This window comes from Nannobrachium achirus, assembly GCF_963921795.1.
Source record: "Nannobrachium achirus genome assembly, chromosome: 23".
NCBI lineage: Eukaryota > Metazoa > Chordata > Actinopteri > Myctophiformes > Myctophidae > Nannobrachium > Nannobrachium achirus.
Window position 1 is genome coordinate 26,504,745 of NC_137830.1, and position 15,907 is coordinate 26,520,651.

Consider the following 15,907-nt stretch of genomic DNA (forward strand, 5'->3'; position numbering starts at 1 on the left):
TGACATTACTATGCCATAGCTTGCAATAGATTACTGTATACAGATAAAGTAGGTTGACTCATTGTAGGACACATTCTGCCAATTAGCAAAAACAAATCAGAATGTTACACTTACCATGTCATCATTATTGGGATCATGTGTCACAGTAGATTGGTGAGAAACGTATGATTTCAGCCACTTCACACGTTGGATGATTGACAGATCACCACCACTCTGCTTCTCCGGATCTTTGCTATGGGCCCGCACGAAACGCTTCCGTATGGCTATCCATTTATTCTTACACTGTTCTGCACTTAGTTTTAAAGTGCTGGCGATCTCATCCCAGCTGTTCTGGCAAAAGCGTTTTTTCCTGTGCAGTGGCGATGTACCATCATACAGATGTACATAGTTCCTGACCAACTCGCAGAGCGTATCTTCGAAACGTCTTGCATTTCTTCTCTTGGTACCTGCAAATGATAAAGTTGAAGTGGAGTTGGCTTGGTGGCTTTCCCTACTTCACACTAAACATACAGTATCAAGGTCATTATGAACACACATGAGAAACAATGTAACAGACGTGAGCATAGTACAGAGACATCCTTGTCAAATAAAATGGCTAACGATCAATTTTCATGATGCTTTTAGACACATTCACCAGTCACCATGCAGTCAGCCATCGGTTAGTTTGCTCATCTCCAAATTTGGGCAAAATATTTGTTTTTCCAAAATCGGCCTGATGGTGGCGCTATATGGGACAGATCGACGTTGATGAGATGAGTGTAGACATACTGTGTACCGATTTGCGTGATTTTAGGGCAAAATGTGTAAGTGCAGTGTCCAAAAATGTGTTAGAAAAAATCGGCCTGATGGTGGCGCTAAATGGGACAGATCCATGTTGATGAGATGAGTGTAGACATACTGTGTACCGATTTGCGTGATTTTAGGGCAAAATCTGTAGGAGCAGTGTCCAAAAATGTGTTTGAAAAATTTGGCCTGATGGTGGCGCTCTATGGGACAGATCCATGTTGATGACATGAGTGTAAACATACTGTGTAGCGATTTGCGTGATTTTAGGGCAAAATCTGTTGGAGCAGTGTCCAAAAATGTGTTTTAAAAAATCGGCCTGAAGGTGCCGCTATATGGGACAGATCCATGTTGCTGACATGAGTGTAGACATACTGTGTACCGATTTGCGTGATTTTAGGCCAAAAATTGTAGGAGCAGTGTCTGAAAATTTGTTTTGTAAGAATCAGCCTCATGGTGGCGCTAGAAGAGGGCATTGAAAGACAGACGGATAGAACATAGTACTTTATCTAGGATAATATCAGTTTCAAAAACATAACATCAAATACAAAGGCAGAAAAAAAAGAAAAGGGCATGGGGGCTTAGTCTATTTACAAGTCACGGGTAGCAGCTGTCTGAAGGTGACTTTTCATACCAATTTTGAAGGAGGCTAAATGCGGTGAGGGTTCTGGTTGGGTGGTCACTGCAGCTGGGTCAGGCTCAGCTTGAGTAGAAGGACCTAAGCAGACAAAAGAGACATTAAGATTTCATTTAAAAAATAATACTTTTCCCAAATACGGAGATGACTGACATATTACACCACATGAGACCACATGAGAATATATGGGCTTAAAGGGCATTTTTTTTTGTTTTTTTTACACAAGGGTTCATATTTTAGATTGTAATTAGAGTTTCAAACATGCACAGGATGTACACATTACCCGCACACCATCTTTCACTTGCCAACAAGAAAAAACTATTTTTATTTAGAAAATGCAACGTTTCAGTCAAAGACCTTCTTCCGGCATCTGCTGACAGGTAGTAGCAGCACAGCTAAATACATACAGGAATCTAGCACACCCAATCGCAGTCTCCCTTGTAAATAGGGATAAGCCACAATAGGTGGTAATCATTGAACTAATGTAATCTTGTCATCACTGTCAGTATATATACAGTACACAGTTACTACACAAATAAAATTCACCTTACAGATTATACTAAACAGTGGATCACAATGTACCGTATGTAAAACTATACAATACACAAATTCAACCAATATTAAACATCAATATATACATATTTTATTTCTATCTTGTATATGTTGTGGGTCATATGTACATTCTGTGCATGTTTAAAATTACGCTGACCCTTGCCTACACACCCATCTCTAAGCTTTAATCAGGTGTGCATAAGACTCTGTTGTAGATTGTAATTAGAGAAAAGAAAAGATGAGTGTTAAAATGTTTTCATTTACTGCTTTTTTTACTTGTTTTAGTGACTAAATATGTATTTTTAGACACAATAAGCCGGCAATTCCTTTGTTACTATTCACACCAGCCCCCATAAATCACATCTGCCCATGACGCAGATGGAAATGGGCTTACATGCATGCTCCCAACCCGGGGGCATGCATGCCAATCAAAATTGTTAAAATCACTAAAACGATAGAAAGAAGTAAATTAAAACATTTTAACAACCATCTTTTCTTTTCTCTAATGACTATTTAAACTACCAGTAAGACTCCCAAATCGGGAGATAAGCAACCATTTGGTCGCTTATCTATTTCAATACACAAATAGGCCAAAAATGGGTTTTTCAAAAATGGTCCAGATGGTGGCGCTAGATGGGACAGATGCATTTTGATGACATGACTGTGTAGAGATACTGTGAACTGGTTTGCGTGATTTTAGGGGAGAATCTATAGGAGCAGTGTCCAAAAAGGTGTCTTGCAAGAATGGGCCTCATGGTGGCGCTAGAAGAGGGACATGTGAGAAATGAGTTGGGGGTTGTGCTGTGGCAGCCAAGGAGTGTGTGTGCAAGGTTTGGCATGGATCGGGGGAACGGTGGTGGAGATATGAGTAGGGGGAAAGTGTGACGTGTGACGAGTGATGTGACGGACTGACAGCCGGTGGAGGTTTGGATAGTATACTATAAGTAACTGCGACCTAATGGTCGCAATGAACCCTTGTTGTAAAAAAACAAAGCTGTGCCCAAGACGTGTTAATCAGTCTTCGGCATTAGACCTAATCTATACGATTCTTGGCGATGCTGGATTACTTAAAATCAACGGTTAAGTACACTACCTGAACGGCTTGTTTCACTGCAGTTCCCTGGAAGCGATGCTTCGTCGCTCTGCTTCCCCTCAGCACCCTCCTCTTCCTCAACTATATGATCGTTCAGCCATTCTTCATCACTTTGAAGAATCACTTTACTGCAGTCCTCGGGAAGCCATTCTTCATCACTCTGCTTCCCCTCAACACCCTCCTCTTCATCAAGGCTGTGATCAGACTGTCTGTCTTTGTCCTCCTCAATCCTGTTAGGTGACAGCTTCCTCCCAGTCCTCCTGCACCTCTGTATGTTGGAGCAGTTCTGCTGTGGTTTGCTTTGAGGAGATGATGCTGTGGATGGAGTGGTACCCTGACTCTGAACCCAGGAACCTGGGAGGATGAAACATTAAAGAATTATTCATGAATGAACACAGATAATTGTTGTGGCTTTCTTCTAAAGCAAAAATAAATTAGATAACTGTAATCAGAACTTCAAATGAGAAATCATGTAACCTAGAGCTATATACTGTAGACAGTTGAGACAGTTGGCTCTTTTGCCTTTCATCCACAGTGGCTAGTATAGTAGTAGCCTGGGATCGCTTTTAATTTCGGGTTTCTGATCCGGTCAGGCCAACGTAATTTTGTAGTCAAAACAGACTGGAACTACCTGGAACTAACAAACTGGAAACAGTTTTAACCCAAAACTTAAGGACACATTTTTAGGGTCTACCCAATAAAACCCTTGATGCGGCGTAGTTTTGCTTATTTTTTGGAAAAGTTAATTTGGTATATCCATCTCTTAGACCAACTCGCAATGACTGGCAAGACTACTGTACACTTCTCCAGCATTTAAATAGGGATTGGCGAAACAAACAGGGGGACCGAAACAAAGTGACACCGCTTCTTCTCGGTTTAAAACAAATACCAGGCTTTCCTCCGAGGTGGAAAGACTGGTGAAGCGAGGTTAGTATAGTAGTAGCTGAGAATGGAGCAGTAGTTCTGTGGGCTAAAGTGCCTTGTTAATGCCAGAGTTCAGAGGGTAGTGGCCAGACTGGTTTGATGCAAAAGAGTGTTGAACACACAGCACGTCCAACCTTGTGGCAGATGGGCTACAGCAGTGGTTCTCAACCGGTGTGCAGGAACTTCATTTCCCATGTTGCTTTGGGCGATGGTGAAGTCATTAAGTGATAAACAGCGAACTCATCATTTATCTCCAGATCACGGCGATCGGCCGGAAAAGCTTTTTTTTACCGAGCTCTGTCTAAGCGGAGAATGTTCGCAGTAGCAATGTTTCTCCTCTGGGTGAAAAAAGACAAGTAAAAAAGATGTATGGAAGGAAGTATCGTCATCAACAGGGCGGGGGTCACTTCTGTGGGCCGTTCAAAATAGGGGAAATCTATGAAATCTCAGTTAAAATATGATTATTTTGTGGGTCAAGGCCTGAAAAGGTTGAGAACCACTGAGCTACAGCAGCGGAAAACTGCGTCACCAACATTGGAAAATAAAAGATTGTGTTATGATGAGTGTAATGAGTTAATGATCTTCTTTTCCTTATTTTTTCAACATACATTCTTTGGCATTTCTTTGCTGTGTGTGGTGTAACAGTGTCTTTAGTTGGTCCGGTTCAAACTCCAGTTGACCACATTCTTCCAGAAGGGAGGGGGCAGCGCTGAGCAACTCTGCTGTCTGAAATGAACATGGGTAACTCATTTGTATTCACAGATAAAACAAAGCGTTAATCCATCAAATTCTACACTTATACACTCTTATAACTCGCCTGAACAACAAAGTCATCTAAATAACTAAGTCGGTTTATTATTATTATACCTGTTTGATGTCTGGTAAAGGCAGCAGTTTATCCAATCTGGAGATGAATTCCCACACCAGTGCCAGTAAATCTGTTTCTGGGAAGTCCTCCTGAGTGCGCACACACACACACACACACACACACACACACACACACACACACACACACACACACACACACACACACACACACACACACACACACACACACACACACACACACACACACACACACACACACACACACACACACACACACACACACACACACACACACACACATGAAATTATGTATTTATGACCACATGAACAGAAGTAGAAGGGTGCCTCGTACAAAAGTTATAAACAATGGTTGACATACTTGTCAGACACAGCGGACATAAATCATGGGTAGAGGAAACAACACCTCCTCCAAATAGAGCAGCTTCCTATAGCTGATACAGAGCAGTACCTTGCTAACTGTTTGGCTCCTTTTGGAGAGGCCTGCCATTTGTAACTGTAAGCCCCTCAACCAACCAACTTGTGCACACATGCCTTAGGCTGCCAAAGATAAAAACTAAAAGTTTACATCTGTAGCCTAGCTGTGAGATGGTCTGCTCTAGCTGTTGATATTTCAGCACTTTGGTTAGAAAGGCTTCTTCCAAGCTGTAGTCAATAGTACAGCCGACCTCAAGAATGAACACCTCCCTATGGTTCTCTTGCACACACACACACACACACACACACACACACACACACACACACACACACACACACACACACACACACACACACACACACACACACACACACACACACACACACACACACACACACACACACACACACACACACACACACACACGTAATTCCACTCTGGAACAGTATTGGACTCTGGGCTCGAAACCCCAGGCTGGAGTAAGCCAACATTATTTTTACATGTTGAACAAAATCATTTACTTATCAATCATCCAAGCCCGTGTGTGTGTTCACTCAGATCAGCCAACACAGGGATGCCGACAGAACCCTCGCAAAAAACCCCAGGACAAGTCCACTCGTCCTAGATAATTTGCCCTCCTGGCCCCCAAACTATCTAATATTACATTCCTCTTCCGCCGCATCCCACTTCCAAGCCCATTCACGCCCACTAACTCCCTGTCGCACATAGAGCAACAGACTCACTACCTACAGTAGCTCGGCCGTGGTCTGAAGACTCACCTCTTCTGAATCCACCTTAGCCCATAGCACTTAGCGTAGTACTCGCCTACCATCAATGACCTTACATGAAAGCATTTGTTTAGGATTTATATAAAGTGTTTTTACTGAATAGGTTCTTGGTATATGGTCTACCTACGTCCTTTTTCTTAAATTACTATTTCTATGCATTTGATGTATCGATGTATTACCTTTTTTTAATTCGCTCTGGATTAAGAGCGTCTGCTAAATGCCTGAATTGTAAATTGTATGCTCTCAACGTGACATCAGTGTAACTTGACCACCATTTATTGTACTGGTCATGGCAATGAATTCCCCCACACACACACATCTGTGTGTTGTCACTGCTGTTTAATCAGGGGATATCTTAAAAAGTCCTGGAATAAATTCCTTACCAAAACATTTCTTCACCAATTTGTTTGTAAAGGTGTCTAGTAACACATCTCACAAAGACTGAAATTCAGTTTCCCTAGGAAAATCTTTGACAGCTAGGGTAATTCTGGGTCACTATACACTATACTATAGGGGGAAAAAAATATGCTTTAAGTGGGATGTGAGGGGTCTAACTAGGTGTTTTTAATTATTCTGAATCCATTGCAAGCATTTGTTTTGCACAAAAAAAACATTAATTGGAGTAAAAACAGCCCATAAAATGATGGTTTAGTGTTGAGTCATCACTTTTCACAGTGGTATGGGGGTCCATTTCTAGCCCAAGGAATGTTTTTGGTGCAAAACAAATGCTTGCAATGGATTCAGAATAATTAAAAACACCTAGTTAGACCCCTCACATCCCACTTAAAGCATATTTTTTGGGAGTGATTTTTTCCCCTATAGTATAGTGTATAGTGAGTGAATGAGACCCAGAATTACCCTAGCTGTCAAAGATCTTCCTAGGGAAACTGAATTTCAGTCTTTGTGAGATGCGTTACTAGACACCTTTACAAACACATTGGTGAAGAATTTTTTTGGTAAGGAATTTATTCCAGGATTTGACACTATTTCTAAAGATATCCCCTTACTATGTTGTATCCTACTGACTCAACTGCCAGTGAGGAGGCCCCACCACACTACCAGTTGACAGGTGCCGCCCCAGCCCAAGAGAATATGTGCAATGACAATTGTGTTTGTATAGACAATTGGCAAAGCCTTTTGTCAGATGTAAATGTTTCCAAAATGAAAAGATAGGGAAACGCTGATCTCCTACTAGGGCTGTCACAATTATTACATAATCGTCTAATCGTGATTATTTGAAATTATCGCAATTATTTTGTCATAATCGTCATAATCGTGAATGTTGAAAAATGTCCGAAATAGTGGAAATAGCAGATCTACAAGCTCACAACGCGTCGCATCGCGACGCGTTGTGAGCTTGTAGATCGGCTATTTCCACTATCAAAGTTATTTTTTAAGTAGTAAGTTGTCAAATATGTCAGTAATTTCTTTGTATATTTAGGTTATGTGTCATATCTACCATGTACAACTTCAAAGCCTAAAAGCCAAACAGAAATGTAATCATCAACGACAAAAATACAATTAAATCGTTAATCGCCAATTATTTGAGTGACAATTAATCGTCATGTAAAATGTCATATCGTGACAGCCCTATCTCCTACTAAAGTCCATCTCACCGTTGCTCTCAGTCCGACCAGAAGGTGAACCTTCTCTGTGTCACTCAGCAGGTGGGGAACCACCTCTGTCACCAACTGCACCAGCTCCTCCACCTTCCCATAATGCACCACGTTAGAATGCTGAACCACCTGCCAGGCAAACGCCGACATCAGACGCAAGGTTGGAACCATCAGCGACAAGGTGGAGCAGGTAATTTGGCCTCCTGGAAGTGGGGATGAAGGAAAGGTTGGCAGGGACAATGTGGAACTCTCAACACGATTATTGCAAATAGTGTTGGTCCAAATTAGATGGAGATAAATATTCTCTAGTGTATTAACGGACCATACCGTTGGTGTTCTGGCATGTTTAGTTCATTTACTATAACATCTCGATATTACAGACATTTGCCGAAGTATACTGTACACTGTTTCCATGTTGGGATCCAAAACAGACAAAATAAGATTCAAAATGAATTGATAAATACATTTAAAACATTAAACAAAATCCATTAATTAATAAACAGCCTGTTGTCACTTCACAGACTGAACTGTGTTTTAATGGTCTTTTTGCACACATACATGTCTTCAGTCAGTCACGTCACGTCACACTTTTCCCCTACTCAGATCTCCGCCACCGTTGGCTGCCAAACTACAACCTCCACCCCATAATTTCTCACATGGCCCTCTTCTAGCGCACCATGAGGCAGATTCTTGCAAAACAAATTTTTGGACACTGCTCCTACAGATTTTGCCCTACAATCACGCAAAGCGGTACACAGTATGTCTAGAGTCATATCATCAACATGGATCTGTCCCATAGCGCCACCATCAGGCCGATTTTTTCAAACACATTTTTATGCCTATTTAGGCCTATTTGTGTATACCGGTACATGTGACCTGACGGTCACTTATCTCCCGATTAGGGAGTCTTAATATGCACTTTAGATACATCCTTAATTTATTATTGTGCAGATCAGTTACATGCATTATCATGCTGACTAAGCCCATACCTCCCTCCCCTTTTCCTTTGTAAATATCTCCAATTTCTCTTTATTACTATTTTTTTCCCTCGTTATTTTATCTTGTATTTTTATTTATTTCTTTATGACTGCTTTTTCCCCTTTTGTTATTGATAATTTCCTATGCAAAGTATTACTGTGTTCTATCAGTCTGTATTTCAATGTTATATGAGATAGGCCTACATAAAAATTTTCCTCTGTAAATACGCCGAAAAGCTTATAGGATCTCCTTTAGGTCGACCTTGTGATTTGTACTGTCGTGAAACTGCACTTTTTCCTATGCATCCTTCTAATACATTCTTCAATCATTAAAAATAAAAATCCACTTTGTGTTTACAGATTGATTGATTGATTGAAGTGTAGAGTATGTAGTCTTGAAAAAATGGACATCCATGCAGCACAATAAATATGACAACAGACTAATACCCCCCAAATAATCCAGGAGCAAAAACTCCAGTTCAATCTCTGCATTATGAATATCAGTTTATTTGATGCAGTTTCTTACCTGCAGCAACGTTAGACACCTTCAGCTCTTCTCCAAGGGTAGGGGTAGGAGACATGGGGTAGAGCAGGTTCTGACCAGTGTGGCCTCCACTGGTCGATGGCTGCTCTTCTTCTTCTCTCTAAGAAAAGAGAAGAAAGAAGTGTTAAGGGCTTTGCACACAGACACGTTTTCTTTTTCGCACGGAAAAAACAGACAATTTTGTTTTTTAAAAGAAACAATAATATGACCTCATGCACACCGGCTCCAAATTTGCCATGCGGCAGGTGGCTGAGGCAGTGCGTTTTTTTCCTGATCGAACCCAGTTCGATTTGTGCATCTTGTCGCGGTAAAAACTCACAATTGGCAATCACTCCTTTTATGACTCCTTTTCGGATCCGCAGTGTGGATTCCGCACAGCCTTGCACACCAAATCCAATGCGTTTTAATCATGCAGCAAATGGGAAAAACGCAATGGTTGAAAATCGCACCTGTGTGCAAAGCCCTTTATAAACCCACTGAAGTAAATGAATATGAATACTTCATCCAGAACACACCAAATAGTTTCATTATTTACTGTATGTATGTATGTATTTATTTATCTATTTATATATCAACTATGTTGGCACATGTTTCAATTCCAACGTAATCATGTCATTTAATAACATGGATACCAACTGTTTCTCTACATTTCATGTGGCAACAGTACAAGAATGTGTATGTATGGTGGTGTCAGTGGCATTTGTACTTTACTTGAGTACCGGTATATCAAAGTTTTTACTTACTCCACTACATCTCGGATCCAAATATTATACTTTTACTCCACTACAATTATTTTAAAACTTTAGTTCGCCTACTAGTTACTGTTTAGATCTAGACCTATTATTACAAAACATACATTAACCACTTCAACCCTATATACATTATGGACATTTGAAAATAGATGATCTACAAGCTCACACAGATTGTAGATTTGCTATTTTCAAAAGATTTGTAAACTTGAAATGGGACATTCTGCATAATGAGTACTTTTATTTTTGGTACTTTAAGTACATTTTACTTTTGTACTTTTACTCAAGTACATTTTGAATTCCGGAATTTTTACCTGTAACACAGAGTATTTTTATATTGCAGTATTGGCACTTTAATTAGTAAAACATTTGAGTACTTTTTCCACCACTGCATGGTGTAATGTGAACAACATCATTTATAACATGAATAACAAAGACTACAGTGCTTACCCCCGACTCATTTGATGGCATGATGTTCCTAGTAGTTGACCGATGCTTTATATGTGGGTCAAGCCACTGGAGGAGGAGGTACAGAGGAGGAACCACGTTCTTTTTTCCACCTTTCTTCATTCTGGCTTTTGCCTTGGTGAATCGGTCCCGCAGATTGCTCCACGTTTTTCGACACGTCTCTGCAGGTGTTCCCAAGGTCTCACTGATTTCTTGCCAGCTATTATACATATCATACATTTGCTGGTTTTTGTTTGATTTCAGTGTTGGGTTGTAGAGATGATGGTATCTCCTCACCTCCAATGACACCAATTCTTCAAACGGATTCATTTTTTTTACCTTTTTTTTTCTTTTCTCCCAGACTCCTCTGCTATCTGCCTCTTCTGTTTTCTATTTGTTTATTTTTATGTTTGAATTATATTCCTTTCTATCTCTGTCGTTGTCTGTTAACTCTGTTTCTATTGTTCTCTCCCCCGTCTGTCTCTCGCTGCTCTCTGTTTCGCGCTTCTGTGGCTCTGAAACCAGGGGGCACACTGATTGGTCGATCTGGAACAATCAGTGAACGGGGTGATGGGCCGATCTGTCTGAAAGTAAAAACAGATAGTGAGGGAAAGTTAGCCGAGTGTTGGACCAATCTGGGAACTAATACCAATAGCTTTCTTCACAAATGTGTTCATAAAGGTGTCTACTATCACCTCTGAACCTTTTCAATCACATCTCCCTTGGGAAACTTTATTGTAGGAGCCAATCAAAGTTGGGGGTATCCCGAGGGCCTGGGATTAAAGGGGGGGAAAAGAAGAATTGCCAATATCAGCGTATGAGGTGTGTAATTAGGGTATTTTCGGGCTGCTGACCCCATTCCAACCATTAGTTTTCAGTTAAAATGACTCCTTGGCCATAAAATAGGCCACACCTACTTTTGTGTGTCCATGAGAAATATAATATTGGCAATTTTTGCATAACTCAATGGACATCTATGGTGTTTTCTTTTTTGTTTGTTTGTTGGGGGTGGGTGGGTGACGGGTTCTATTCAAATATTCATTAAAATATTAATATTACAAACAGAAACTGTAATGGTCTTTACCAGTATCTCAATAGATACTATGGTGTTCATTTTGAAGTAATGTTTCAAGTGTCAACTGTTTTCCTTTGTTCCTAATTACCTTTCTTGTCTCATTACATTGTGACTAGTTACGTTTTTGCCTGTATCCCGTTAGTCCCTTAGACAATTATGTCAATCGAGTTCTCCTGTCCTGTTAGTCCCTATTATTACGGTATCTATTATCTATTTTTACCTATTATTATTATTATAATGACCTATTATTACCTACTATTATCCTGTTAGTCAGTCCCTATCTATGTTTTAAACCCTGTGCCTGAGTGAAGTGCATTTCTGCTTGCGGTAATGGCAACTTTTGAACAACAAACCAGGTAACAATTAGAGCGGTGAGGGAGATGCATGCCAGGGAGTTGGATAGATCACTTTTTGTTTGTCATATTTGAACACACACTGACTGTACATCATATTTGTATTAGGGGACACATTAGAGACACAGGTATTGTTTATTACCATTTACAAAACCATTAAAGTGCTTTATTTTTTTAAATACTAGAAGCTCGGCCGCCCGAGCGTCTAGTCGGCAACCTGGCCAACTCGGGAACGATGTAAATAATACAAAACCCCATTATGCCTGTTGTTACACAACCTGTTTTGACCATCTGTTTGCCTGTGTCCATTTATGCCCATATATGGAGATATCGGTCTGTCTGCGTCCATGTTATGCCCATATAGGGAGATCTCTGTATCTGTCTGTCTGTGTCCCTTTTATGCCCATATATGGAGATCTCTGCCCTTCGGGCGGCCAAGTGTCTAGTCGGGTGCCGGCCTACTCGGGAACGATGTAAATAGGGAATGAATGCCCCACCCTTTAACGCAAACCCCATTTATCTGTTTGCCTGTGTCCATTTATGCCCATATATGGAGATATATTTCTGTCTGCGTTCATTGTATGCCCATATATGGATATCTCTGTATCTGTCCATCTTCATCTCTAGCAGTATACGCAGCCTGCTTGCTTTGCCACCCGTGGGGAATGATGCCCCTCCGGTTGTTAGGCAATACCCATCATACCCGTTGTTCGGTTAAGTCATACTGATGACATTCAATACGTAACCATGGCATTTTTTGTTGACTCATGTGGTGTACCTGATGTCAGAGTCTTTTATGAAGTGATGTCACAATGAGTCAGCGCTTGCGCCGATTTCCTCCGGAACAGCCTGATGTCAACAATAAGTTCCGCATACGGAGATTCTGAACGTTTCGCGCCGGTTCGGGAAAACCGTGCGTCGGGTCGGGTCGAGGCCCGGCACTGCACTCTGCGCCGCGGCGGGGGAACGCGCGTTTCGAATCTGAAGCCGGTGGGACGAACGGTTCTCGAGATACGCGGATTACATACACAGACAGACAGACACACACGCACGCAGAGACTTCTCGCATTTATAGATAGATTAGTTTTAATTATGTGTTGTTTCTTTTTATTTAATAAACAAACTTCAAGTCTGAGGAGCTCTGATTTTCATCCTTCTTTTCGTCTGAGAACAAAAGTAATCTCACTTTTAAATAAATCAGTTAGTTTCAATTGAGATGCATTTGTGATATTTTAATAAGCAAACAAACAAAAAACACCCGTCGTCCATTGAGTTATTGCAAAAATTGCCAATATTATGTCTCATGGACACTATTGTATGGTCATTGGCCAAGGAGTCATTCCACTTTCAAAAAAACTTTTGGTCATTTTATTGTCTAATCAGGCTTTTATGAACACCCTGAACATTTTATAATTTGCTTGATTCAATATTTAGATATTTGATGTTATCAGGTCCTCCAGGCCCAGGGCCTCTCCCCATACACACCCATTGTAACTTCAAACTCCATTTTAATTAATTAAAAACATCCATTATTTTTGTACTATTTCATATTTCATACTACACCCCCCCCCCCCCCCCCCCCCAATACGTGAGCAGGCCATGATATTTCAATAACGTTTTTCATTTATTTTTAATAATTCTTCAGGAAAATGGTAAAAATGATATACAATACACAATTATAAAAAATAAATTAAAAAGCTTATCGAAAAAAACACTGCCTGCTCACGTATTAGGAGGGTGGTATGAGTCACCAGAAAAAAATAATGGTTGTTTTTAATGAATCTACCATGGTTAAAATAGAGTTTGAAGTTACAATGGGTGTATGGGAGAAGCCCTGGAGGAGGAGGGCCTGGTAACATTTAAATCAAATATATAAATATTGAATCAAGCAAATTAAAAACCGTTCATGGTGTTGATAAAAGCCTGATTAATAGACGATAAAATGACCAAAAGTTTTTTGAAAGTGAAATATCCCTTTAACTGAAAACTAATGGTTGGAATGGATATGGTTGCAACTTGTCTCTCACAGTTTCACAAGGGAGTTGTGATTGAAAATGTTCAGAGGTTATGAATATGAACACATTTGTGAAGAAGGCTATTGGTAAGCATTTAGTTCCCAGAATGGTCCAACACTCGATCGGCTAGTAAGGCCGGGGAAAGTTAGGAGACATGTCTAGGTCCAACCTAATGCTGTAGTTTTCTGACTTTAAAAGAATACACCGCGGTGATGGCTTATCACCGCAGACTACACTATGACAAGGCCTTAATAGCCCCCAAATACACGAGCAAAAACTCCAGTTTGTTCCTGGACAGAGTAATACATCATGATCTCTCACTATGAATATCAGTTTATTTGATGCATTTCCTTACCTGAAGCGTTAGACCCTTGTTGATCCATATTCCTCGGCTCGTTCAAATGACACGTGTATTTACTATTTACAGTAGAACCTATGGGTGGAAGTAACAGCAGTCAGCAAGCAGCTAGTTAGCCATGCTGCTGCTAATGTCTGTCGCAATGTACATTGTGCTGGAGTTATCCTGGTGACTGGGGTTAGTAGTCACAATAAAATAACATATATCTGTAATGTTTTATCAGCCTGTTGTTTGTGCCTGGAAACATTTTGCGGTGTTCAGAACTCAAACATTCGTTGTTTACCTCTACAGACAGGCCTATGTTCTGCTAGCAACAATAACCTTACCTAGCAGGAGATTTCCGGTGGCCGATCTCTTCAGGATAAGAGTCTGATCTGATGTTCTGGTTCTGCTAGCAACAATAACCTTACCTAGCATAAGACTTACGGTGGCCGATCTCTTCAGAATAAGAGTAGCGCTGAACCCCATCTGAACCCATTGAAAAACGAATAATTTGCACATTAAATATATAAATGAAGCATTTAAACGCAGTTATAGGCTACAACTCAAATTATGTTTTTGTGTTTTTTTTAATAACATCAAATAGATGCTGTTCCCTGGAGTGCATAGCCGTTACTGTCTGTCAGTCAGTCCCTCTGTCTGTCCGTCACGTCACGTCACACTTTTGGCATTACTCTTATCTCCGGCACCGTTGCCCCTATCCATGCCAAACTTTGCACACACACTTCTTGGCTGGCAAACCACAACGTCCCTGATTTCTCACATGCCCTGTACTTGCGACCTGACGGTATCTCCTGATTAGGGAGTCTTACTGCTGAGAAACAGCTCTATTTAACCCATATTTTACTGTGTCTTGATCATGAAATACTTGTCCGGTTTAATATTTAGGAGTAGCATTAATTATTATTATTACTTTATTTTATTATCTATTATTTTGATTACCATTAACAAATTGATTAGTTAAATTAAATGTTTTACCCCTAAAACACACGCAAACTTCCGCAATCAATGAGTACATCATTGCAATGAACTCCACCAACTGCAATGTAAGAGCAAGAATTTTTAAAATATGATGGTGATTATTTGCATTAGATTATCATTGGAATAAAAAAAGAATGTAGGAAATACATTTTGTTGCTAAAGGGATTCTTTCAAAAAGTGAACTACGGTACTAGGAATGGATATATGAATTGCAGTGAACATTTGTATTTACAAAAGGTAATTCCTCCAAAGACTCCTCTATTCACTGTCAACCATGCAGTCAGAGGTCATGTTATAATGTCACATCACAAAAACACATGGATGTTACCACAGCTGTCCACAGTGTGGCACCCTAACCATAGCTACCAGTTTCACCTAGCCTGACTGCAAGCGTCAGACTTTTCATACACACACTACATTTCACTTACACTAGCCTGACTGCAAGCGTCAGACTTTTCACACACTACGTTTCACTTCGTTAGGGCAGCAACCATCTTTAATTTCTTAGCGCATATTCAAGCGATTACTATTCCATTAAGTGAATAATCTAATACCACTTTTCAAATGTATTATTACTTTATTGTACGTAAGAATCAACAAGAAAAAAGATCTTATAATTGACTAAACATAATCTGATGAATGTCTAATAGACAGAAAGGTTGTTATATTCCATGAAACCTTTTTCCTTGCATTTTTTAGGTGCAATTTAGGTGATGCGCTGTGGACTTGCAGATTGTCAAGGGAAAATAAA

At 40.2% G+C, this 15,907-nt stretch overlaps 2 protein-coding genes across 2 annotated transcripts in view; both read right to left on the reverse strand.

Moving 5' to 3' along the window:
* Window positions 1–15,907, reverse strand: part of LOC308308444 (uncharacterized protein) — a gene marked incomplete at its 5' end in the record, with an annotated part of 55,073 nt that overhangs the window by 2,173 nt on the left and 36,993 nt on the right. The window lies entirely within an intron of this gene.
* LOC308308445 (uncharacterized protein) lies at window positions 1,374–14,313 on the reverse strand (the record flags this gene model as incomplete). The annotated part of the gene is made up of 8 exons (XM_080753861.1): window positions 14,173–14,313; window positions 10,378–10,958; window positions 9,161–9,278; window positions 7,658–7,860; window positions 4,857–4,946; window positions 4,598–4,715; window positions 3,066–3,419; window positions 1,374–1,501 (listed from the first exon to the last, which is right to left on the reverse strand). Exons 2-8 carry the CDS (start codon window positions 10,702–10,704, stop codon window positions 1,374–1,376), a joined length of 1,338 nt encoding a protein of 445 aa, XP_080609987.1. The 5' UTR covers window positions 10,705–10,958; window positions 14,173–14,313.